The sequence below is a fragment of the Dipodomys merriami genome, unplaced genomic scaffold (assembly GCF_024711535.1).
Source record: "Dipodomys merriami isolate MVZ:Mamm:240054 unplaced genomic scaffold, mDipMer1.0.p SCAF_8, whole genome shotgun sequence".
Taxonomy (NCBI): domain Eukaryota; kingdom Metazoa; phylum Chordata; class Mammalia; order Rodentia; family Heteromyidae; genus Dipodomys; species Dipodomys merriami.
This window is the reverse complement of record NW_027206401.1, coordinates 28,729,014-28,755,785: the sequence shown is the minus strand read 5'-3', so window position 1 is coordinate 28,755,785 and position 26,772 is coordinate 28,729,014. Positions and strand designations below refer to the sequence as shown.

The 26,772-nt window shown below is 40.6% G+C and overlaps 1 protein-coding gene across 3 annotated transcripts; it reads left to right on the top strand.

Moving 5' to 3' along the window:
- Positions 1 to 8,581: 8,581 nt before the first annotated feature.
- Hey2 (hes related family bHLH transcription factor with YRPW motif 2) lies at positions 8,582 to 19,802 on the top strand. 3 transcript variants are annotated; one of them, XM_070010124.1, is made up of 6 exons: positions 8,582 to 8,624; positions 8,822 to 8,931; positions 10,903 to 10,981; positions 11,112 to 11,195; positions 13,561 to 13,642; positions 18,974 to 19,802. In XM_070010124.1, exons 2-6 carry the CDS (start codon positions 8,849 to 8,851, stop codon positions 19,660 to 19,662), a joined length of 1,017 nt encoding a protein of 338 aa, XP_069866225.1. In that variant the 5' UTR covers positions 8,582 to 8,624; positions 8,822 to 8,848; the 3' UTR covers positions 19,663 to 19,802. The 3 variants fall into 3 exon arrangements, with proteins under 3 accessions (XP_069866225.1, XP_069866224.1, XP_069866227.1); XM_070010123.1 differs by lacking the exon at positions 8,582 to 8,624 and having other exon boundaries at positions 8,651 to 8,931; XM_070010126.1 differs by lacking the exons at positions 8,582 to 8,624; positions 8,822 to 8,931 and adding an exon at positions 9,344 to 9,883.
- Positions 19,803 to 26,772: the final 6,970 nt, after the last annotated feature.

Genomic DNA, 26,772 nt, shown 5'->3' with positions numbered 1-26,772 from the left:
ATCAATTTATTTATTTATTTATTTTTGCCATTTGTGGGGCCTGAACTCTGGGCCTGGGCGCTATCCCTCAGCTCTTCAGCTCAAGGCTAGCACTCTACCACTTGAGCTACAGTGCCACTTCCAGCCTTTTCTGCTTATGTTGTGCCGAGGAATCAAACCCAGGGCCTCATGCATGCAAGGCAAGCACTCTACCACCGAGCCACCTTCCCAGCCCTACACATCAATTTTTAAAAGACAAGGACTGCAAGAGAAAAATTGAGCATACCAGTAGTGTACAGATTACAAATAAGCCATAAGACTATGAAAAAACTAACATTAATTCTGAAAACTAAAATTAAAATGACTGACCTGTCAACTATTGGACTAGCTAGGATGAATGACTCAGTGAGAAGAGTACTTGCCATATTGCTAACAGAAATATAAATTGATCTAACTAAAATGACAAGTAATTTGTTAGAAAATGTCAAAAGAGCTTAAAATGTGAATCTCATTAAATGATTATTTATGAGTCCCCATAGAAAGATAACAGTCACCTTTCTTTCAGCAAGAAAGTAACAAGAAACAATCATGGCCCAAACTTCCATTGAAAAAGTATTTAATCTGAACAAATCCAGAGATAGCTAGCAGTGTTCCTTTACTATGTGTTACTTTGAAGTCAATGAAGCTGAAAATCCCACTTTAGAAAGTTCTCTTCATCATTGGAGTATAACTGCCTTCTGGTTTTAATTAGGACATGACAAAACAAATCTGTAAAAACCGATGCGCAAGTCCTGGCATAGCTATGCTATGTTAGAACTCCAGTACTAATAGGCAGTGAATGTTGTTCTTTTCATTAAAATAAAATGGTTCATATTAAGTAAACCCAAAGAAACTAATTAAAAACAATGAGCTTCCAAAAAACTATTGAACCCACAGTCCTACCTGATAATGCTCTTCTCTGTCAGTCATCTTTCCCTCACTGGAACAAACCACTGACATTTACAACTTGTAAGGTAGAAATGGTTTATTCTAACTTAGTTTTAGATGGTTCTGCCTGTGGTGGCCTAACCGGGAACTCTGATCTGTGGTGGCACAGCTCATCTTGGTGTGAGTGTACAATGGAGACCTGTTCACCTTAAGAGAGCCAGGGACACTGAAGTTTCAATATTCCTCTCAAGGCATGTGGATGTGTTCTAATATCCCTCCCACTCCCAGCCACCAAGATCTAACTTTCTTCCCAAGGCTCCACCTTTTAAAGGAACCAATCTCCCAAGAGCACCACAATCTGGAAACCATGCTCTAAACGCTTGAGCCTTTGTTATTCAAGATCTAAATTATAGTTTCTTCTACTGGCTGAATAACTTACACTGAGAAACAAACAATGTCAAAACTTTATTTCCCAAGACAATTTATCTAGATATCCTTCTCCTACTGCAATGATTTCAATTTGATGTAAGAACAAACTAGAACAAGAAAAAAAATGACTTACTAAAAAAGTGTACTTAAAGAATTTTATCTCTAAACTTATTACTTTACTCTTAAATCTCCAGTGGCTCTCAAATGACTTTAAGAAGATGACCATTTCTTCATGATTCATCTACAGACCAACTCATTTTCTCAAGGAAAGTCTCTGCCCTCCAACTTGTTTTTTTCTTCCTTAACTGCAACCAAGGATCCTCATCTTTCTCTAAGAATTACTATATACCCATCAGCCCTTGTGAAGAGAGTCCAATATTTTCCAGTCCCTTTCTAAGGTCTATGTAGCTATTCTAAACATCTTCAAAGGTCCTGCTTAAATGCCACTTTTCCTTGTAACCACATATTAGCACCAAGAGGTAGATAATGAGTTATATATTCACTTCCCATTGTGTTTAAGAACAATGTAAGGACATCCCAGTAGATGTAATATCTAAGTAAAACTGGGTCCGAAGTAAATGGTCCTTCAACATGAAAATACTTTGGCCGCTGCTTTACTCTTCAGCACAGTTGGAAGTAAGGAGGTCAGGTCCTGCCGGCGCCATATTGGCCACATGGTGGATCTGGCCACATGATGGGTCTTGCATCTTGTCTTCATGCTGGAGGAAGGAAATACCCCCACAGCTCAGGTGATTGGCGTGCCCAGATCCCTGGAGGCAGGGGCAGGCACTTGGTTGATAGGTTACCGAATCTGTCCGTCCAGTGCCTGGGAATAGGAATTTCTTGTGGACCTGCCCCCTGCTCAGACTCTGTTTAGCCCCCTCCCCCCACCAGGCCACGTGCCGCTATTACCTGCGGAGTGTGTCTCCTTGATTGTGTCCTGTGTCCTGTCTCCTGGCGTCTCTGGTCATCATGGTGTCCCAATTCAGCTCTCCATCAGAGCTGATTTGGTTTGTTAGTATTGTTTTGTTTCTTTCTCTGTAGCCTGTTTCGTAGCTGTGTTATATGTATTTGGGGGCTGCAGGCCTTTGTAACAACTGGTTGCCTGCAGCCTGCTATTTGTATAAGACTTCAGTATTCCAGTCTTTCAAAATGTGGCTTCTGGAATAATGCACTTTGCACCACAGTCTTTCTATACAACTAAGTCATGTCACTATCACAATCTATATCCATTCTGTGCCTTTTGTGTATATCTATATATTAGTACTTCTAAGTGTAGATGGATTTATACATATATGCCCACATGTATCATTTATATGTGTGCTTTATTTTCTATTCACATTTTCTGTTCTATATCCATGCTTCTTAAACGTTATTCTAGGAAAATCCTGATTGCCAGCCTTGACAAGTTAATCCTGCAGTGCTCTGTGTTTTGATTCATAATTCAAAAATGACCTAGGTTGAAAGTGTCATGGAGACACACAATGTGCCTTTCTTACATAAAACATAGTACATTGCCCTTCTCTATGCTGCAGCTGAGGTTGGTTGCTCTCTGTTAAATTGCATGACATTCTGTTTCCAATGAGTGAATTGATCAGATGAATATTGTGATTCTTCACCAAACCATTATGTTCTTGATTTATTCTGTAGAAATGAGATGAGCTATGGAGACAAAATGTAAGTCTAAAATGTACTTATTCCAATATTCCCAACACATTGTCATTAAATTATTTTGAATTCTAAACCCAGAAAGAAACATAACTTTTGTGCTTTGCCTTTCAACCAATAGCTACCAAGAACTAATCAAACTTTTATGTGGAAGAATAAATTTAGCACTAAGAAGCAAAATAAACTTGCTATTTTTCTATCTTTTTGTAATGTGTATATTGGAATAGGTTTACACTATATAAAAGTCCAAAAATAGCTTGTATTTTTTCCAGAGTAAAACTAAAATTAACAAATTCTTATTTACAACATTTAAAGTTTGAATTTTTTTAGAAAAACATCTAACAATTTAAATTTTTAAAAATTAGATATAAATGTGTCTATCTCTAAAATGTTCATGAAAGTGTTAAATATACATGTTCACTTGCATCCTCTAGGAAAATACTTTAAAGCTTTCCATAGCACTTGATATTTCAAACATATCAAGACCCTCTCTGTTTCTTTTACTTTCATCAAGTAATGACATCCAAGCAGATCTGGATCCTTTGATTTAATTTTTCTTCTCTCTGAAACTGAAAGCAGAAACTTTTTAATGGAGAATCTACGCTTTGGGGATACTGTGAAACTCTGGTCACATTAATGTTACTTAATTAATCTTGACAGCTTAGGGGATATCTTATTTGGCTGCAAGGAGATAGATAAACTACTGTCTTCATTTATGCATCCTGCAATGTTATACTTAATCGTGATGGTTGAAAGAGCATTTTAGACCAAGAAACTAATTATTTCAGATAATTAAAATAAACTTATACAATCTGTGACCAAGTCAATCAATACAAGCCTTGTCGAATTTAGTGTCTGGGTAAAGGCTTTCCTTTTTTTCTTTTTATTTATTTATTTATTTTTGAGAACTATGTGCTTTCACTTTTCATACTGTAAAAAACAGAAAATTTGCATCGGCCTCCAGGAAGATCAGAGCTGAACTAAAGGCCCATTCAAAGTAAATGATTTCCTGTTAATATTTAAATAAATTATTTGCACATTTTCATGACCTTTTAGTTTAGGCTGTTTAATTCTATTTTATTTTGACAATGTATCTAAACTATATTTATGGAAATGAAGAGGGTGTTCATTCATTTTTATCATAAAATTCATTCCAAACCACCATATGCCAGGCATTGTAAGATATAGTTAGTTAAAAGATCATTTTCATGAAAGCAGTGAATGTATTTCACTGTATCCTTAAAAGAGGGAGGGGGACAACTGCCATACAAACTAACTTCAAAAATATGGAAATTTAAGAACGTCCCTTAAAAGAAAGCCTGTCAACATCAATTTAACCCCCCATGAAGACTTCAGTTAATTCAATGAGTGTTGATATCTCTGGCTGTTGCTTACTTGGGTATGGAAAACTAGTTCCTTGTGGTACAACCCTCTTCTCCCGGGTCCTGCAATAAAACCAGATTTCATCCTTGGGAATATGTTAAGTACAGAACATTAATAATGCCAAAATAAAGCATCTAAATAAACTGCCCCAGAGATCAACTCAGACAAAGCTACTTTTAGAAAAAAAAAAAGAGTTTTGAATGTTAAGACTTTCTCCCTTGGAGTTGATGATGTAACACATAAGTAGCCAAGAAATAAGCACATTGTATGGCTGACCAGACAAGAATAATTTGTGAATGTGAACAGCAACTGTCTTTTAGATTCAGGTTGGTAGGTCTAAATCTTCCCTGTTTGTCAGATTTGTTTTACTTTACTGGCTTACTCATTTGAGTCATATAGTGACCCTGGATTAGCCTGCCTGCAGCCACCCTGATTTGAAATTTACAAGGTTCTTGCCTTTGGCCTCCATTCCCAAGGAGCAGCATTCTCTCACATCTTAGTGCCTTGAGGGCTCACAATAGCTTTGTACTCAGCAAAGACAGTCTAATAAGCCTGCCCACACGTACACATGGGCTTATTACCTGCAACTGCAAATAGACTAGCATTTATCAGAACAATCAGATTGTCTTTCCTTGGCCAGAAAAAGCTAGGGTAAATAATTACATCTCAAAGGGGGCAAATTATTAGACTTCCTTCTCAATTGGAAATATGTTCATTTAGACTGCTCAAAACTAATCTCAAGGTCTCTAAATAATAGAAGTGCACTTATTTCACTGAAAAAAATAAATTTAAACACTTAAACGTAGTATTACCCTGGCTTGATTACTTTCTAAGCTGGAGCAGCACATATTTTCTAAATAATTGTAAAGACACGGAAACAATAAGTCAAAGTGTGCCAACAGATGGTAAGAAAACTAGAGGGCTCTAGAACATGCAGAAAGAAACAGATCAAGAATTACTTTTTAAAGAAAAGTATCTCCATGTATTTCCAAAATGCTGCAAGGGAAATTTTAGAATCTCAGCCAAGCAATCAGTACTTTAGTTTGTCTAACAAAACTCAAAATTTTGTGGGACAAGACTTAGTCAAGGTGGCCAGACTTAACCAATATAGGTGGGAAAATTAACTGTAATGACCAGATAAGGAGAGTCCTGTGAGGAAAATACCCAAACCATTGAATCTGTCATTTCCAGACCTCTCCAGATCTCAAGCCGCTAAGAGAGCTAAATAAAGTATGCAAGCATAAAACGCCTAGGAGGTAACTTAGACGGGGTTTTTCCCTCCTCTTTTTAGATCAGTCCTCCTAGCCTTTCTTTCTCAATGGCATTTCCTTTTTAAGTCGATCCTCTCCGCCCCCACCCCCCTCCTCCCTACCCCACTCTTCTCTATCGGCCTAATTATTTCATTGTTCAAATCTTCCAAAAACAAAGAACAGCAGTTTGCTTTGCGTGTGGATGTCTTTTCTTTTGCAATGGTCCTGAGTTAAACCTTCCATCAACTTTCTCTGAAAAGATTGTCGCCTAGGGGCCCAAGGGGAATGAGTTTTCAAATCCCATGGTCCTCTAATTCTTTAAGTCCTCCATCCCCCCCCCACCCCTGCTCTATTTTTTTCCCCAGGCTGAAACACCTCTCCAACTTCCCCTTCTACCACCCACCATTTTTAAGTAACCATTTTTAAGTAAGCAGAGGGACAAGTTAGGGAGCTTTAAAAATGTCTCTCTTTTGCTTCCTTATCCAGACACAGACCCAAGATAGGCAGAGTGCCTCGCCTCCCGGTAGGCACACGGAATCCTTCAGGGAATAAAGATAAATGAACATATTGTTTTGAAACTGTTCATAATAGTATGTTTTGCCATATGCATTCTTTAACAGACCCAAAATGTACCAAATCCTGTTCTAAACACACACACGCACACACGCGCGCGCGCGCGCACACACACACACACACACACAGTCTCTACTTTCTCTAAACTGACATTAAACTCGTGTGTGCTTTCGAACGCCTCTGCTACATTTTTCTTTATGACACACTGTACAGCGGTTAAGTCTTCAAAGACAGAGACGGAAAAACTTTAACCAGTTGCTACTTTATTGCCAACACACCATTTTCCCGCTGCAGATTTTTACAAACAGTATAATTAAACACACAAGTTCAGTGACGGGGCGGGGGGAGTCTTGGGTTGGTGGGGTTTTGTTTTGGGTTGTATTGCCACGATGATTTCAGGTTTTGCCTAGGGCATATGGAAGCGCCCGCTAATTTGCTCCCGTGGCAAACGTTAGTTGCACATGTGGACTTTGGCTTTTGAGGAGGGGGAGATCCCGGCCAGCCCTCGTTGGGTTGCGAAGGTTGAGCCCGCGCCGGGGAAGTCAGGCGTGGAACCGGAGGACTCGGAGCTCACCCTCAGCCGGACTGCGGGGGACCCGGAGCCGGCCGCGTCGTGCCGGCCGCGGGCTTTGCGCGGGCGGAGGGCGCCGAGCTCCCCAGTGGTCACCAGCGCTGGGGCGCGGCAGAGGCTGGGCGTCCGGCGTTGGCGAGGCACCGGCTCGGAGGCTGATCGCGAAGGTGGAGAGCCACAACCACCTGCAGTTTGCGGTCCAGTACTGACCCCAGCCCGCCCCGCCAGGCCCCGCCAGGCCTCTCCAGGCCCCACCCCGGTCCCTGCCGACTGTGTGATTTGCCTGGGGGTTACGTTTCAGAAGTGGGGATAGAAAGTTTCGGATTTCTGTTCACACGGTAATTGAAGGCATCGCGGTGCCCATGGAAAAAGGGAGAGACCAGGGCGTCCGAGGAAGGGGTTTGTTTGTCTTTTTAGGTGCGCTAACCCCCGACGCCTTTTCCCCCCTCTCCCTTGGCCCAGTCCGCGCCCGGGTCCTGTGGTTGCCATCAGTCGCCTCTTTTCCACTGGAGTAGAGCGCCAGGAGAGACCCGAGTTTGAAAGGGAAGCTGTCGTAGGCGCATCGTCCAGGAAGACTCGCAGGCGCCCGCGGCGGGGCGTTGTGACGATTGATGGACGCCTCTTCTGCAAAGCCCCCCCCCACACACACCACCCCATCCCAAGCACCGAGCTGTCCACGTGCAACACGTGGAGTCTGGGGTTGGACCCCAACCAACGCGCCAATACTGCAACGCCTGGGCGGGAAAGCGGACCCCGGCTCCCCCGGGCTCCCCCCGGCTCGACCTTTCTCACTTCCTGTCCGGGTGGAAACGCATCGGTGCGGCCTCTGCAGAAATCCCAGAGGACGTGGAAAAGAGCAGCTCCGACGTCGGCTCGTGAACCCGGCCAGACGCGTCCGCGACCCACCGCGTCCCCAACGCACCGTGAACTACCGCGCAGGAATTAGTACTGTACACATTCAGTTCTCATGCACGACATCTTCCCGTCCCTAGCGGCGGCGACTGCCAAGAGCCGGGATGGGGGAGAACTAGAGACATTTATTCGGATAACCCAAGCCCGAGCCACACGAACTGGAAAACCTCCGGGAACTGTGTTCCGAAATCGCGGCTGCCTGGCGCGGAGCCCTTCCCACCATCGGAACAGACGCACCCGCGATCCAGAAGCAAGGGAGTTGTCGCAAGTGACCGATCTCATCTGGCCGACCTCGCAGACTCCTGCGATCGCCATCCAGTGTAAGACCACGTGGGAAACATTAAATCACAACTCAGACGCGACGCGAAGTAGCCCCAAGCGTGGCCAGTGGGAAAATCAACTTCGATTTAAGGTTTATTCAAACAACAACAACAAACCCCAGGGGATACACGTGAATAATCGGGCCAGCCAGTCATTGGGATTTGGTGCAGACGTGGGACCACCGCGCGGGGCGGTCCGGTTAAACCGCGGCGCCTCCCGACGTCACACGCGCCCGGTCGCGTTCAGCCACGCGCCTGGGGTTGTTCTTTAAACACAGGACTGAATCTCCCGGGGCGAGACCACCGGGTGTGCAGAAGAGACCCAATCCCAAGCCCAGAGCCCGCCCCTCTCCCGCCCGCCCGCCCCCGTTCGCGCCCGCGCGCTTCACGAGCTGGTGCCGGGAAACCCGCGCCGCCCGCTCGCCGCCGCTGCCTCTTCACGGTCGGTGAGCCGCTCCCAGTCCCAGGTGCCCGGCCGCATTTCCCACGCCTTTCTCGGAGCCTCGTGGCGGACATTGGTGGACTCTGCCCCGCCCCTCTGCTTCAGCCAATCACAGACCACGCCGGCCCCCGAGGAGGCGGTGCCAAACTGGTGGCGGAGACTAGCGCGCGGTGAGCGAAGGGGTCCCCCGCCCGCGAAGAGGGGGGCGTGGCCGGCGCCGGCTCTTGCGGCAGAGCTGGGTCGCGGCGTGGGAAAGAGAGCTTGGAGTAGCCGTCCGCGCCGCCGCGGGAGCCGCGCCTGCCAGGGAGGGGGCGGGCGGGGAGGGCACGGCGCCCCGCTCAGCCTCAGCGTCGGCGGCTGCCTCCAGGCTGCACCTCCGGCCGTCTCCGCCGCGATGAAGCGCCCTTGCGAGGAGACGACCTCCGAGAGCGACATGGACGAGACGATCGACGTGGGAAGCGAGAACAATTACTCGGGGTGAGCGCGCGCGGGTTGGGCCGGAGATGCCCGGCGCTGGAGGGTTTCGGGGAGCCCTGGGATCCCGCGGCTCCTAGGACATTCCCAGGGTCCCTGTTTATTTATTTTTTTGCAACTTCCTGCAGCAGAGGAGGAGAAAGTTGGACTGGAGAAGCTCTGCGTTGAAGGTGCTGGGGGCGGGGGGAGAGTTGGGGTGTGGCGACGGAGGTGGGTGCTCGCCTTCGGGGTGGGGCGGAGGGGAACAGGGACCCGACCCGCCGAAAGGGAGCGTTCGGGGAGCTGGCGACGCAGGGTCCCCGGCTGTCGGCGAGGGGCGCGGCGCGCGGGTAGGAGGTGCGTCCCAGAGACTGGAGAAGCCGCAGCCGCTGGATTTGGGGGCACTTCCAAAGTAGGTCAGGAGGAAAGAAAAGAAGCCCTGGGTTGAGCTTTTATTTGTAGAGAGGCTAAGGACACGACTTGAGTTTTGGAGAATCCCAAGCGGTCTGCGCCAAGTGGGTTGAGCCGTGCAGGTTTCACCGTCTGTGATTAGGGCTCAGCCGCGTGCCTGAGTGACAGATGTGCGGCTGGGGCGAGCATCGTTTCTTTTGGGTGGTTTGTTCTTAAGTCTGGAAAAGATCGGCGTTGTGATTACAGAAGCCAGACCTTCGGTGACAGAGGGAGATTACTGAGGCATTTTAGAGGCAAGGCGGGTCAAATGATAATTGCTTCTAATTGGCATCCCAGGAGCACCTTAATTATTGATCTGCAGCTGTCATTCAAAGAGCGAAATTCTTCCTGCGTTTGGGAAACCAGTTTCCTTGCATGTTCTTAAATCTAACACGTACAAACCATCCAGAAACATCAAGAGGAAAGTCACCAAAGTCCTCTTATAAAGGAATTGAACTGTTATGTCGTCTTAAAAAAAAGAAAAAAAAATAAAAAGGTCTGAAGAACGGAAGATATCAGTTGAAAGGTGAAACCAGTAGGGAAGGGGTGAGAATGGAGGGGATAGTTGTTCAGAAACAAGATCCAGAAGTGAGAAGGTGAGGTAATAGGAACCTGGTGTGTGCAACATTCCTACAATGAAAGGGAACAAATAACAGGACTTGGAGAATTTGAAACCATAAGGAGGCATGTTATCCTTGAATTACCAAGGGAAATAGATCCAAACTAGAAAGAAGTGTAAACTGATGTGAGCAAATAATAATTTGATTGAACTTTTAATATGAAAGTACCATTTCCATTAATGAAATTCAAGATCGCTTTCTGCTTCTAGAAAGATAAGTTTAGTGTGAAGGCTGAGAGATACCACAGTTTCATTTTCAAAGTAAAGCATGTACATGGTACCAATCATGTAGTTTTCATTTCTGTACTATGACAGATATTAAGCTTCTGTACCATTGACAGAATCTTAGGATAATCTTTGAGTGTACAAACAGTCCAATTTATCCTTTCCCCCCTTTTGTAATATGTAACAGAAGTTTTGAACTGGTATGATCATTTCTGTTTGTTTTAAAGGCTTCATCTCGGGACATCAGTTTCACATAGCATGACTATTTGTTGCTGATGTTTTATATGATCCTTGTTTTTTTAAGTGATACTGCTTTTGTTCAGCATGCGTGACAGCAGGAGGAGGAAGGATGCTATTAGAGTAGTTGACTTTTATGAAAGATACATGAGTGGAAATAGGAAATATTAATAGCTGACTTCCACCCCGACTGCCCGTAATTATTTCACTGGAAAACTTTGGGCAATAGAATGGATATCTAGATGCCCACTAAATTTTTCTTTTAACCAGCATAATTCCTACCTGAAAAAAAAAAGGCTGACAGGCAGTGAACTATGTTAAGAACAAAGGAAGGAAACTAAGACTAAGATAGCATAGACAACAAAGGTACAATCACCCTGGATATTTAATGAGTGAAATGAAATAACCAAAAGAAACAATTATTATATTAATACAACACCTGACCAACTCTTCCTATTTCATAGGCAAAGTACTAGCTCTGTGATTAGATCGAATTCTCCAACAACAACATCTCAAATTATGGCAAGAAAGAAGAGAAGAGGGGTATGTGATTTTTCTCCCTTTCTATTTCATGCAATCCAGCGTAATGTGTAATTGTTGTGTTTTGCTATTGTATGTAATTTCTTCATTTACATATTCATAAACTTCTGTTGTTTTGCTCTCTTTGGAATAGATTATAGAGAAAAGGCGTCGGGATCGGATAAATAACAGTTTATCTGAGTTGAGACGACTGGTGCCAACGGCTTTTGAAAAACAAGTAAGCTTCTCCCCCTCTCTCCCCACCCCCTAAAAAGCTCAAAGAATCTGATTCTCTCATCTGGGAATGCGGTTTCTTGTTAGAGCTCATTAAAATAATGGTGTATGTGCCCTGATCTGGCACAGAGCAGCTATTTCAATAAAATGCTTTGTTGTGGCAAAACTATTAAAAACATAATCCATCATGGAGCTGAAAAACATTTCCATTCTTTAGCTTATTTCTCCCTTAAGGGTAACAGTGTTCATGCTTTCTCTGTTCTTTCTATGAATACCAGTAGTGGTTTTATTTAAAACTGCACTGTATGTAGCAGTCTTCATATATATATATATATATATATATATATATATATATATATATATATACACACACACACACACACATGAGAAATTTTTTTCTCACTGTTTTTAAAAAATAATCTAATTTTAAAAAAAGTCAAATCCAAGAACATAACTTCTCTTGTTCTCTTTCCTAAATGATAGCATTAATAAAATTTATTTACCAAGCTCCTTACTTTCATTTTTAAGCTCTGGATTGTAATTTGAGAAGTTTGGTAAGAATCAAATCACGTAGAAAAATCAAGTGGCAATTTTCAGAGTTCATGTATTTCTTTACAAGGTGCAGGAGTTGATTCCGCATATTTAAGACAAGTAAAAAGATAAATTTTTCTATCTGCTTTGGAGTTTTAGAAAATTTGTGCTCTAATCCTGCCACAGTGGCTAATGAGAGAAAATTCTAAAAGTATCTTTCAAAGGATACGGTAATATATCCTTGTTAAAAATATTTCCAATTGAATTCCAAATAGGGTACAAGACCACAGTTATTTGTATATTCTTTTTGTTTACTTCGTGAATCTGCTAACAGTATAAAACAAGGCCTACAAAGCCTCTGGAGATTGTCCAGAAACTGCAGTTTTAGTTACTAGTCACTTTCACTGGAACTAACTCACACATTTTCACGGAAATGCTGAACAGTGACAAAGGCATAGGATACAATATGCTTTTAATTATGTATTTTTAAGATAAAAAGGATAACTAAGTGATATGCTGAGACTGTCTCTGATAACCTAAATATAATGGAAATTATCCTTTTGATTTGTAGAAGCTTCAATGACAATTAGTTCCAAATGAAAATGTCAGTAATCTATGTTTTGTGGTTTTCTTTTTTTTTTTTTTCTCTTACATCTGAGTCATGAAATGTTTGCAGTTAGGAGAAGCAGTTTGGCAATTTTGTTGTTGTTGTTTTGGTAGACTTTTTTTCCTTAAATATTGACTTAAAACAAACCTTAAGAGCAAACTTGAGTTTTTTGGCAGTCATTTAGCATAAACACAAGCTTTCCCTTTTGCAGAGTTTGGCTACCTACCCTAGCAAGCTGGCCCATTTACAATAGATTAGGAGAGTGTTTTTTTAGAACAGTTAAATAGCTGACACACTTCCCATATCCTGGGTGCTAATAATTTTCAAAAGACAAACAAAGCATAGAATAGAGACCTAGAATAAACTTTAGAATATTTTTCTAAAACTTTTTTGTGGAGGGTGGGTGTGATTATGTAGCTCTTTCAGGAAATTAGAAGCCACCATAGGCCTCACAGACAGTTGTAAGCGTTGGATTTGTGTTTAAAATGGTTTTAAGAGGTTGCCTTATTTTAAAAAAGAGTGACAATAAAAGTATATTTGCAAGACTATTTTATTAAGAATTATTTGTAAAGCTTCAGAAATACTTAAGCTTTGGGACTGCTTATTAAATAAGCTGTAAATCATTTCCTTATTTTTTTCTCTGAGTGAGATCTTGGCATTCACAGTGACACCTGCTGGTAACCTTGAAAGTATTAGGTTTTTTTCTTTTTCTCTTTTGAGTTCTGGTTTGTGGTGATATTTTATGAATTACTCTAAAAGTTTATTAGAACTTACTATTTTTGAATAACCTACTTTTAATAGTAATTTGCTAAAATTACTACTGCCTATCTTCCAGAGTTAAAACTATTCAACTCATCTAGACTTCAACATTGTGATTCCTGAATATCCCTATATAACTAAGACAGATGGAACACAGTTTGAGAATTTATGACTAGAATGGGTTTTGTGAAATGATACTAGAAATGTAATTATTATTTTACAAATAACATTTTATGTCTTTCTTTTTGGTATTTAGGTTCAGATGAGAAATGTCTGTCATTCATTGTAATAGGATGATAATTAGTACTCTCATGGAAGTCTGGACAGAATTTAGATTTTTCTGTGAAGGAATTAACCTTAGAGTCTTGTAATGAGAGGAAAAATGGAAACAATAATACTAAATTCTAAATACCAAATATAATTTTCCAAGGTAGTTTCTGTAGAATTTATGAGACATTATTTGTTTCTGAAGGGCTCTGCGAAGCTAGAAAAAGCTGAAATACTGCAGATGACAGTGGATCATTTGAAAATGCTTCAAGCAACAGGAGGTAAAGGTAAGTAGGTGGCTTCATTTTGTGTGGGGTTTTTTTTCCAGTCCTGGGGCTTGAACTCAGGGCCTGGGCACTGTCCCTGAGCTTCTTTCACTGAAGGGTACCACTTGAGCCACAGCACCACTTCTGGCTTTTTCTGTGTATGTTGTACTGAGGAGTTGAACCCAGGGCTTCATACATGCTAGGTAAGCACTTTACCACTAAGCCACATTTCCAGACTTCACCCCTCCCTCCTGCCCCGTGGTTTTTTTTTTTTTTTTTTTTTTACCCCTTTCTACCTTTCTCTTTTCATCTTTCCCTCTAATGTTGTATGGAAGTCATAGTTGAACAGTTTTCTAACAAGCTAAAATAGGCGGCCCCAGATTAAAGCCGTGGAAATCAATGCTAATGGCAGGATTGAACTCGTGGGAAAGAACTTCTGGAACAAAAGAAGCACTTGACCCTGGGCTTGTGTTTGCTTTCATAATACTGAGGGAGTGAGGCTTCATTCACTGCAGCATGGTCAAAGATTTGTTTGGGATTTGAGAAGCACATGCTGGAATCTGTACAGAAAGAAAAAACAAATATACAAACATCCAAACATAAACAGGAGGTTGTTAGACTCTCCGTGCCTCCTCTCTCTCTTTCTCTTTCTCTCTTTCTCTCTGACTCTGTCTCTTGTCTGTCTCTCTCTTTGTCTCTGTCTGTCTCTCTCTCACCAAATAAGGCTGAGACTCAAATAATTTAGCAACTATAAAGGAAGTTAACTCCAGAATGATGTTTGTAGTTGTTTTCAGAGATTAGTTGGTTTTGGCTTTATACCAAATACAACATTTAAAGTTCAAATAATGAATCTCTGAACTAGATACCATTAACTGGACAGATGGGTTATATTTGAGAGGAGACAGAATAGGTACCATAGCTCCAGTGCCTTAAAGAAGATGTCATCTCTACTCGATAGTACTCTAGGGAATTTTCCATGGATCAGGGAGGGACCCTCATCCTACAGTAAAAATATACTTGAGATACTAAAAGGTGTAATGTTCATTCATTCATATTTCACTTGACTTTTTCCCCTTTTATAGCTATTTATAGCAAGACAGCTATTGATACTTAATTCAGCTGAGTGCTACTCAGTATATTTAACAACTGAATAAAGAGAAGGTATGCCAAGAAGTTAGGAGGTGTACAGTGATATAATGGAGGCTTCCTCTGGTCAACATGAGCCTTTTACTACTCACCGATGGATCACTAGATCAGGGTATAACAGGGCATTGGAAAGAAGTCACTTTTTAGAACAGTGAGGAGTCTTGGGACCTCAGCCCTGACTTTAACCATTTTCTCTCTGTGTCAAGTGATGGGGTAATTATTGAGTAGGAAGCTCATTTGGTCTGAAATACCTCAAGTCATATTTTCCTGAGAACAAAGACTAGCATAGAATATAAATGCAAACTCTAGGATCCAGCTCAGCCTGGCCACTATCTTTGACCAAAAACAGAAATAGCCTGTGGCCCTCTGAGGATTAAACTAGCAGAATGAGCCCGCAAAGCCATTTCAACACAGTGAATCTATCTCAACATCTGCTACCTAAGAGTGTGAGAAAACTTGAATAGCTGTGGTATAGCAAACATTGTGTCCTAGCTCTACCACACTTAGCACTGTGAACCATGAGACTGAGAATTGTTATCAGGGTTTCAAATATTTGATGTGAGTTGTATTTCCAAAGAGTAAGCAATGTTCTTTGGCTTTATAATAAAAACTGGATTTCATCTTGGTTGCTATTCTTGGCTTCTTGATCAGTCCCAAAATTCATCCCAGAATTGTTTGTGAGCAGACATTTCCTTGCATGCGCCAGGTCATTAGAGAAGTCATCACACAGAAGAATGTGGAGGCCTTGAAGAAGGGATTTGGCAGTTTGGGCTCATATGGTCAAGAATCCCAACTGCTGCCTAATCTGGCACCATGAGCTATGAACTCTGAATGGAAGTTTGATTGTGACTTTGGGGCTGTATCATTGATTAGCTCTGTAACCTCAGCTAACCTACTAGCCCTCTCTAGGCCTGTTTCATCATCTGTAAAATAAGGACAGTAATAGTGTCCACATCACAGGTTGTTGTGGGTTACTTAAAAGCTCTTCAAACCATGCTGGAACAGAGGAAGTGGGTGTGGACACATATTATTGTTGATCCAAGATCCACTCACAGGAGACAGCTGCTCACCATATTCCCCTCTGCATTCAACAGTAGGCTACAGATTACACAATTTATATTCCTTCAGATGCATCCAAATTCTCAGCCATGTATAGTAATTTATCTGGCAAACTACAAATGTTACTTATCTCATGACCAATAATGAACATCTGTAGTTTCTCCTGATGTGCCAATTCTGTTGGTTCATTCTTTACATTCTTATTCTAATACTGCAGTCATTTCTAGAGATTTGGTAAAGAAATGTACATTTTCAAATCCCTCTGGATTTCTGGTCTTTGACTTCTCTAATTATCAACTCCCTCCTTCTTGCTCTTTTGTGTGGTTGTTGCTGCTGCTGTTCTTGTTTGTAGGGGCCTGCAGCCTGGCCTTGAGCTCTTTCATTCAAGGTGAGCGCTCTACCACTTTGAGCCACAGTGCCATTTCTGGTTTTCTGCTGGTTAATTGGAGATGAGAGTGTCCTGGACTTTCCTGTCCAGGATGGCTTCAAATTGCAATCTCAGTTCTTAGCCTCCTTAGTCATTAGGATTACAGGCATGAGATACTAGTGCCCAGCATCTTCTCTTCCTCCTATAGAAGTCAGAAGCCTGTAAAGCCCCTACTCAGAATCCTAAGAACCAAAATCATTCCATGATGAAAATCATTTCATGATGGTCTCATCTTCAGGAATAGTGTTTCCTCCTGATCCTAGGGGCTTTGCTTACTATGCTCATGTCCTAAGATGATAACTTAGTTTTGCTTTGATATTCTAACTTTCAAGATGTTTCCTTGAATCAACTTGGTGCTGTTGTTTCTGTTTTAGTGATGGATATATTTGCCCTAAATAACTTTCTCTCAACATCCAGAATTCTGTTGTAGTGTTAGGATTTTAAATTTATGTCATGGGTGTTTTTTCAATAAGCTTTGATTATAGATTAAAATCATCTAATTTTAGTAGAGATAAAGAAAATAGGCAATACTCTGATAGGCAAAAAATAAAAATAAAAAGTATAGTAAATACCTTAGATGAAAATAACCTTATTGAACATGCTATTTCTCATTCATGTATATATAAACCTGGGAAATGAATAATTTTTTATTGTGAAAATACTGTACAGAGGGGTTACAATTACTTGGGCAAGATAATGAGTACATTTCTTATCAAGCATTGTAGCCTCCTCCTTTGTTTCCCCTTCCCATCCTTCCCATCCTCCCTCCCCCCACCCCATGAATAAATTTTTAATCAAAGATTACTTAATACAGGTACCAATCAGTGGCTCATGCTAGTAACTAACTACTCAGGAGGTGAGAACTCTTACCTACTCAGGAGGTGAGAATGGAAAAGTAACATGTCAAGGCAAGTTCAGGCACAAGTTTTCAACCATTAACTGGATGTGATGGTGTATACCTTTCATCCTATAGGCAGAAATTGGAAGAATTGTGGTTCCAGGACAGCCAAGGCACAAAACGCTGTGAGGCTTCATCTAAATAAAAAGAAGCTGGGGTGGTACATACATGTCATCCCAGCCACAAAGCAAAGCAGACTGGTCCATGCACACGCCCAGGCAAGAAACAAGATCCTTTCTGAAAAAGTAGCTTTTTGAGGTAGAAACTGGGAGATAGTGAAAGGGGTGACATTGTCCAAAAAGAAATGTACTCATTACCTGACTTAGGAAATAATAACCCCACTGTTCAATACCTTAATAATAATAATACAATTATATTTTAAAATAGCCACTTGTAAAAGGGTGCAGGGGATATCATTTAGTGACCGAGTCCCTACCTAGAAAATATGTGGCCTTGAGTTCAAATCCCAGAACTTAAAAAAAAAAAAAAAAAAGATGATTACTTATAAAGAACTTACTGTTGTAAGGCGCTGGTGGCTCATGCCTGTAATTCTAGCTATTGAAGAGGCTGAGGTCTGAGGATCACAGTTCAAAGCCAGCTTAGCTAGGAATGTCGGTGAAACTCTTATCTCCATTTAACCACCAGAACACTGGAAGTGGAGCTGTGGCTCAAAGATATAGAGTGCTAGCCTTGAGTGACAAAGCTCAGGGACAGCGCCCAGGACCTGAGTTTAAGATCAACAGAAGAAGAAGAAGAAAAGAACTTTCTATTGAAGGAGGTGACATTGATCAAGATGAATTGTATTCATAAATTGCTTTATGTGGCAACTCCTTTCTACAACCATTTAAAGATAATAAAATATTTTAAATGGAATTTTTTAAATGCTTGCAAATGAGAAAGAATCTGGAAAGGATTTGCACATACTAGGGGTCACTCATTCAAAGAGGATGCCATTTACCCAATTATCTATTAGTATGTTCTTTATTGGTACTATAAGTATCAGCTATTCCTATTTTCTATTCTGTTATCTCTGAATAAACTGGAATTTTGATAAAGGTGATCCAGATCTCATCATTTTTATGGTAATCATAGATAGATGATTTTCATTTGTATATACAGATACAATTGATGTACTTTTTGTCCTTTGATTGGATGCCAGAAAAATGAAAACTAGGTAATGAAGGGATATATATATATATATATATATATATACACACATATATTATGTATGTTATAATATTACATGTTATATATACATACTTTTATTTCATAAAAGTAGTGGCAAGATGTTTTCACTTTGTTGCTGAAGAAAAACATTGTGAGTCAAGAGACACTTATGAATATATTTGGATTCTAGCACATTTCTGGGCAAAGTCCTCCATCTGCTAAGTTATACTTTATATCTCTGCTATAATTCGAAAAGAGTTCAGAATATTTCAAGTAAGCTGTCTAATATCCAGCTGTGTGAGAGTTTTTCTATTTTTTTTTTTGTGAAAAAGTTTACCAGGGAAAGTCATTATCCCACAATACTCGTCATGATATTTTTCTTTTTCCCTGCAAGTATTTGCAATAGGATTGTCGGTTTCTCTGCGGTGATACTTCATCACAAGGACAACTGTAAATAATGTGTTGCCAAGTTGTTGCACATTCAGGTTACAAAGGATACACTTACCGTGCGAAGTACACCTTCATGTGCAAAAGTTAAAACCATTCTTTCTGAAGGGCAGAGTGGCGCTTCAGTGAGTCGTTATTCTTTAGAACTGTATAATTTTCTCCCTTTCACTCTCTCTCCTTTCCTCCACTCCTCTCAAACCCTGTTTAGGCTACTTTGACGCCCATGCTCTGGCCATGGACTTCATGAGCATTGGATTCCGGGAGTGCTTAACAGAAGTGGCCAGGTACCTGAGCTCCGTGGAGGGCCTGGACTCCTCTGATCCACTGCGCGTGCGCCTCGTCTCTCATCTCAGCACTTGCGCCTCCCAGCGGGAGGCAGCGGCAATGACATCCTCCATGGCCCATCACCACCATCACCCGCTGCATCCTCATCACTGGGCCGCTGCCTTCCACCACCTTCCTGCAGCCCTGCTCCAACCCAACGGACTCCATGCCTCGGAGTCAACCCCTTGTCGCCTCTCCACGACTTCCGAAGTGCCTCCTGCCCACGGCTCTGCTCTTCTCACGGCCACGTTCGCCCATGCAGATTCTGCGCTTAGGATGCCATCCACGGGCAGCGTCGCCCCGTGCGTGCCCCCTCTGTCCACCTCCCTCCTGTCCCTCTCTGCCACCGTGCACGCCGCCGCTGCCGCGGCCACCGCGGCCGCACACACTTTCCCGCTGTCCTTCGCAGGGGCGTTCCCCATGCTGCCCCCGAACGCAGCGGCCGCCGTGGCGGCGGCCACGGCCATCAGCCCGCCCTTAACCGTGTCCGCCGCCTCCAGTCCGCAGCAGACCAGCGGTGGAACAAACAGCAAACCTTACCGACCCTGGGGGACAGAAGTTGGAGCCTTTTAAGTTATCCTGGAACTTGCAAATAGTAACTGAATGTCCTTCATTTCAGAGTCAGCTTCAAACCTCTGCACCCTGAAGATAGCCATACAGATGCCTACCGATCTACAAAGGAACAGTAAAGCTGAGTCACAAACCCTCACAAATGGAAATGTGGTGTTATTCCCTCCCTCCCTCCTCCCTCCCTCCCCCCCCCCTCTCTCTCTCTCTCTCTCTCTCTCTCAAAATTTAACACTTGTTTCCATCTAAGTTTCCCGGGAATGTGTAGACTGTACGTACAATCCAGCAGTATGTCCATACATCTGGGTTGGGAAAGAAAAATGCTATGACTGAAGTCTCTTACAACTAGAAGGGGGAAAAAATTCTGTTTTCTAAGTGCTGAGCTAAAAAAGGTTTTTCTTCTGGATATGTGCCATTGCACAAGTCAAAATGAGCATAGAGGAAAGGGACAGAAGTCTTAGATTAGGTTGCATATAATCTGATTGCCAGGATAGAAGACTCTGTTGAAACCAGAGATTATATTGTTCGAGAAGAGTGCTGAAATAATTCCCAAGTTGAAAGACTTAGTTTGATCTTAGTTTATTTTCTGTATACTGTGTTGTCAAGCAGGGACATTTAACACTGCATTGGTGTAAGCAATGAAGCAATAATTTCTCTCAGTACCCAGATTAATGAGCATTTCTACTTTGCCTATAAGCCCTCAGGCACTTTTTTGTTGTTGTTGTTGGATGGTTCAAATTATGGTGCTTCTTTATATCCATCTGACCGTTTGTATAATGAGCCCAAAAGCAGTTGCCTACTGTGTGCCCACCAAAGGTCAGTTCATGCCAACTTGGAAACTTCTCAGCGTGTAAGAGTTTGGAGTAATTTATTGTTTCATTTGGACTATTTTTAATATATTTATCCTCTTCATTTTCTTCTGGTAACATGTAATATCTATTCTCTTTTTTGGGGAAATCTTGCATTTCTGGGAGTATTGAGGCAAGGAGAGAGCATTGGGAAGAAAAAAGCCACAATTTTTCAGTGTTCCTGATCAAGTTAGTGACAGCGTTTGATCCCAAATCAAGATGAATGTATGCAGCAGAATGTACATAAATTATTTTGGTCCATGCCTAGTCTAGTGCTACATAAATGGTGTTTTTTTTAAAAAAATGTTTAATGACAGAATAATCTCTTAATACATTGAAATTGAACACGTGGGTTTTTATATTTGAAAGATAAAGACATGGCATGTATTATAATGCACTTCATTTCTCCGCTGTGTGGAGAAAGCAATAAACATGAGAATGTTTAACATTATGCAAAATTATACTTCTAAATATTTGTTTTTAAAATGCTATATCTAGTTTTTTTTGCATTATCTTGTAACCATTTTCTATGCAAACTTCTACATACCACTAATTAAATGAAATCCTTTTTGACTCTTTCTGTTGCTGAGTTGCTTTTCCAGAGTGGAAAGTTGATGTACATTTCCAGTAAGGTCTCCTTACTAACAAATTAAGCATGGGTTTTAATGTCAGTCTTCACATAATCTGATAGAATTCACTTTATTTGAATGAGCTTACTTGCATGAGTTTATAAATCAGTTAAACATAGAAAGGTAACATGGAGGCAAGTTTCCTTTGCTTACTTATTTATTTATTTATTCAGAAAGTCCTATGTGTCCCAAAATGGTGTGGAACTCACTATTTAGCTCAGATTGGCTTCAGCCTCCTAATTCTATTTCTTCAGCCTCCAAAGTGCTGAGATTACAAGCATCCACTACCATGCCAGCATTGCCTTTTAATCTTAAACATGATTATTGGAAAGGTACAAATATAAGAGTTCCAAATCAGTAGCTACTAAATATAGATACTAAGCTAAAATGTGTCATCCCTTTTGTAACTTGAAAACGTGAAATATTTGTAAAATATTACTTAGGTATATGACTGCCATATGTAGGAATCCTGGTGGTAAATCCCATGTACCTTAATAAAAATTTCCTGTCTTCAATGTGAAAAAGAAAATTGAGTATATTAATATACTCAAAGGAAAAAAAGCAAAGAGCTTTTATGGTACTTTGGGTTTGATTATGTTTTTCAGTTTATAGACAAGTTTTACAAAAAGAAAGACAAAATTATTTTATTCTTCCTGTCTATAATATGCACTGTGTTTCTAATGTCTTTAAGTAGTTCTGATGGAATTAGGTAGCAAATAAGGTGGATTTAATAATTAATGGAGTTTGTCTTTTAATCATAGTTTGCCAATAATTGACATACAAATAATTTTTACTTTAAGATCTAATAGGTGATTATCTGCCTGTTGTAATGTCAAGGTTCAAAGGACTTTGTTTTTTGCAAATGTAAACTGCAGAGATCAGAAGGGATTTTTTTGTTAAAAATTAAGATTAGTCATGTTAAGATAAATCACTTTCTCACATATCTTTGCTTTTTTACATTTCTATCCCCAGTTATTGTTTTCCAGTTTAAAAGGATTAAAATATTTGTAAGCCAACTTGCCAAGAAGTTGATAAGTCAGAGTTCTAAAGATAATCACTGTCAGTAATTTCAGTAGTTTTAGATAAATTATCCTGTGATCAATGTTTTTATATTATCAGCTTTTTAGTCACACTTCATTGTTTGTATTAACTTGGCATTTCAGTTACCATTTATAATCCATGTGTGTTTGTGAAGCAATCTATCACCATTAGGTGTGGTCGCTTTCAAGTTTATTACATATAATATCTGGCCTTTTATAGTGTTTCTGAGAAAAAGAGCCCTTAGGGTTTGATTTATTGGTAATTTAATTTTACTCAAAATTAACTCAAAAGGTTTTTGGTAGGATGAAAGGAAAGAGGAAACAATTTTAGAATTCAAGATTTTCCAATCAGTAGAGGGGATAGGGGGAGGCAGTTAGAACTGTTTTCTATTTCATATCAGTAATTCAGGGGGTGTTTATTGAATAATGGAGGTGTACCCAGCACCGTCCTATATATATCAGGTGTGTTGAGTGGTGTGTAGGAACGTATGGAATATAGAAGTACAATCCTACCCTCTAGCCGGGACAGTTATTACTGCTGCACTAGCCAGTCACAGGAACCCTCAAAAGAAGGAGACATGATGAAAGTAACTGAAGGAGTTCCTGAAGTTGGGTGTAGTGGCTTATGCCTGTAATTGTAGCTGCTCAGAGGCTGAGATCCATAGGATTATGGCTTGAGACCAATTCAATGGGGAGAAAAAGCTCATGAGATCCCATCTCAACCAACAGCTAGATACAGATACACACACCTCACATTCCAGCTACACTGGGATGCATAATAGTGTGGTCCAGGGTGTCCCAAGCAACAAGAAGACCTTATCTCAAAAACAAAACAAAACAAAACAAACAAAAGAAAACAAAACAAAAAAACAGAGCAGGGCACTGGAGGCTCACGTCTATAATCCCAGCTACTCAGGAGGCTGCAATCTTAGGATCATGACCAGCTCCAGCAGGAAAATTCCACGAGACTCCTCTCTACAATTAACCACCAGCAAATCAGAAGTGTTGCTGTGGCTCAACGTGGAGGAGCAGAAGCCTTGCAACAAAACAGCTCAGTGCCCAGGCCCCATGACCCAAAACAAAACAAACAAAAAAAGAGAGCAAAAAGTCTTAGAGATGTGGCTTAAATGGTAGAGCACCTGCTAAGCAAGTAGAAAGCCCTGAGTTCAAATCCCAGACCACAGTAAAGGGATTTTTTTTTCTTTTTGGGGGAACTTTTGCTATTACAAATATAGTTAATTCCTATCATATTTGAAATGTTAGAGACCTTTTTTAAAAATCACACTGAAACAAAAATGTCCAGATATGAATGATCAGTGGTTCTTTTCCTCATATGTAAATGTATTATAATTTTAATGAAGTCTTTTGGATTACCTCATACCTATATATATATATATATATGTATATATATGTATATATATGTTTTTTTGCCCATCAATATTTTAGATGACATGATCACAAAGTAATCAGACTTTAGAATTTCATAGTCCCATAAGTCTAAGACTCCACCAGTTTCAGGATATACTCTTGTTTTAAGATTAACTTTTTGAGGAAAAAGAACCACTAAACCATAACTTTACACCTTGATCATAATACAGTCCAATTACCAGGACATGAAAATGATGAGTAAAATTTAAAAGTCCATGGCTAGAGTTATAACATGGATTAAAATGTAGGTAGTTTTTTATTTGTTGTTGTTTTTTTAACCTTGAAAGTATCTTTGGGGGATAAAGTCCTACTCAAATCACTTAATGATCTAAAGATAGAGGTATTCTTTTAGCTTTACATGTTTTAATTTCCCAGTGGGACTACTTCTAGGTACTCTGCTATGTTTTACAGAAGAGTGGAGCTTGACTTCCTCTTATAATTCTTGAACATCTGAGCAATGGCCAAGGTTGGGAATATTTCACCCACTACAACAAAGCATTACAACAAACATGACATCATAAACTGTGACTATGGCTCAAATTCTTGGGAAGGATAAGTCTTTGAACTTCAATGAGAAATGTTTAAGAAGAAGAAAAAGTGCCCAAGCTTAGACAATCTGGTGTAAAGTACCAGAGCATATGGACAATAGTTCTCTAGGCACTAGGTGCTGCCTTTTCCCAGGACCCCTCACTGTCTAACTTCAGAGGGAAAGGAAAGGATGAGAGCAGTGGGGAATCTGGTCCTGTATTAGAACCATCAGAACCAATACCCATTCTAAGACACAAGGCTAGAGAAAAAAGTATCAAATGTGGTCCTAAGCTGTAGACTAAGTGTTTGAAATATGTCATCATTTAAACTTTGGAACTGTCCTGTTATTGTACTGACTTACATATTAGGAACTGGAAATCAAGAGGATAATTTTTCATCACCATAACTTGCAGGTTGCCGTGGGACTCAACTCAGGCCTGTGTGATGACCAATTTTTGATCCCCAGACAGTGCTTTATATACCATGTTTTAGATTCAGGCTCATTGAGGTTTCCACCAGATTTTAACCAGCTGGAGATCACTTTAGACTAGTGAAAAAAAATGCATAAGAATCCTTAATCTTAATGAAGCCTTTGGGATTATCTTTCCTGTTCCTTTTGCATCATTAAGTCATTTGTCTGCAGTAGTAGCAGAAAACCACCATGACTTCCTTCACCTTTTAGTAGATGAAAGGGTGTATTTTATTCTAAAATACAACCTAGAGGAGAAATTCTTTTGGCAAGTGTCTAGTTCAAGAAGGTCAGACCTAAAGTGAATTTACCCTCTGTAAGGGTTATCAATGGATACTCTAAAAATCTCACGACCATTGACAAAGGTCAGGCAAAAACAATGAAGGCAAGGTGCTCAGCAAATTGAGTTTGAAAGTCATCCCCATTCTTCCATTGACTATAAACAATAAGATTTTTTTAAAGGAAACTGTTGGATTGTTCTGCCTGTTTATACATTCCTGGTCCATCATGTCATACAGAACCATTCTTCATTTGGCTTGTAATGACCTTTCCAGTAACCCATTCATCTTAGCAATTCTTATTATCAGGAAGGCTTAAACTAACCTAAACTTTTTAGCCTAGAGTTTAGAATGTTTTCAATAGTTGTTAACAATAGGACATAGTTCTTCCAAATTCTTATGCCTAGACACATTTTTATATGATCCTATGTTCTCAGCCTTTTACAAACCAAGTGTTTTGTTTCCTGTTGTCATTCTTCATGCTATGGGAGTGAAGACATAATTGTATGTGAAATGGTATATGCACATACACCTTAGATGTATGTATACCTTTCTTAAGGCATAGAAAGAAGATGAATTTCGATGGCTTTACAGTGTCTTCTTTGAACTTTATATGGTAATAGTCTAATGCTTTCATTATAGTGTAAACAGAATCATATTTTCTCATGCTGAAGAAAAAATGTTTTGTAAAAAAAAATAGCTAGGTCTCACTTTGTGTAAGTGTGGTGGTGCTAAATGTTAAATGTTCGTATGTTCCTAAAGCAACTGAGCATCGAGTTAATCCTTCATTTCCTGATTATAAGTTATCAAGCTGAATATTATTTACTATACTGTACAACCCTGCTTCCTAGATCTCTCAACACTTCTTTTAATTTTTTTTCCCTAATTACAGAGACCCTTAAGATTTTTTTTTTTTTTTTTGTCAGTAAAACAACATGATGAATGAGGGCCTTTGGTAACTACTTTGCTGTTTTTTAGACATTATCCTGAGCTAGGATTCTGCCTCTGTTTTCACCCTGGATAGTTTGTCCTGCTGCTTAAATTAGGCTTCTTTGGGGATCTGGAAAGATGATAGAGATAGTTTCACAGCTTGGAAGACAAAACATAGAGACACCCAGACCTTATGATATTCCGAGATCACATTCCTTGTTCAGAGCCGCAAGGCACTCCTATGTGGGAACTAAGCCAGCCACGCTTTTTTTTTTTTTTTTTTGCCTCTATTGCCCCTGTTAAATTTATTGTATTATTTCGGCATCTTTCTGCTTGCAGAAGAACAGGCGTTACCTAATGCAGATGATCGGGTGTAGTGATACCATTACCATCAGATGAGGGTATGGCCAGCCTCATGAACAAACGGATAAGTGTTGCCTATGGCGACACACATCTTTGCTGCTCCCAGAAGGAGGCTGGTGGGAAGGAGGGGCGACGGAATTGTGTCCATCAAAAGAGATCCATGAGTCTACCATTGCTGAGTTGTTGAACAGACTTGTGGCATATGTGCTGAAGAATCACGAAGTGTCTCCTGCCCAGGACTATCATGGGAACGGGTCCCAGAATGAAAAGCATGAATTATCGGGTCCACATGGATTAGTTCTCACCCCAGAGCTACCCCTTTGATGTGATTTACAAACCCCAAGCATTCCCAAGAGAGGGAGCCACAGACAAAACAACATAGGCGCAATAACTCAATAGAAATGCACTAGCCACTTCCTCAAGCGCCAATATCCAGCAGGCAGTCTGTTTGCTCCGGGTATCAGGATTTTGAAACAAAAGGAGCAGTGAGTTCACAAATTGTTTTCAGGATATGACCTAGTGAGAGAAGTGGTGAAAGTTATTTGTGCAATTGTTCTTTTGAAATATGTAACACTGAATTTAAAAGTCTGTAAGTAAACTTTC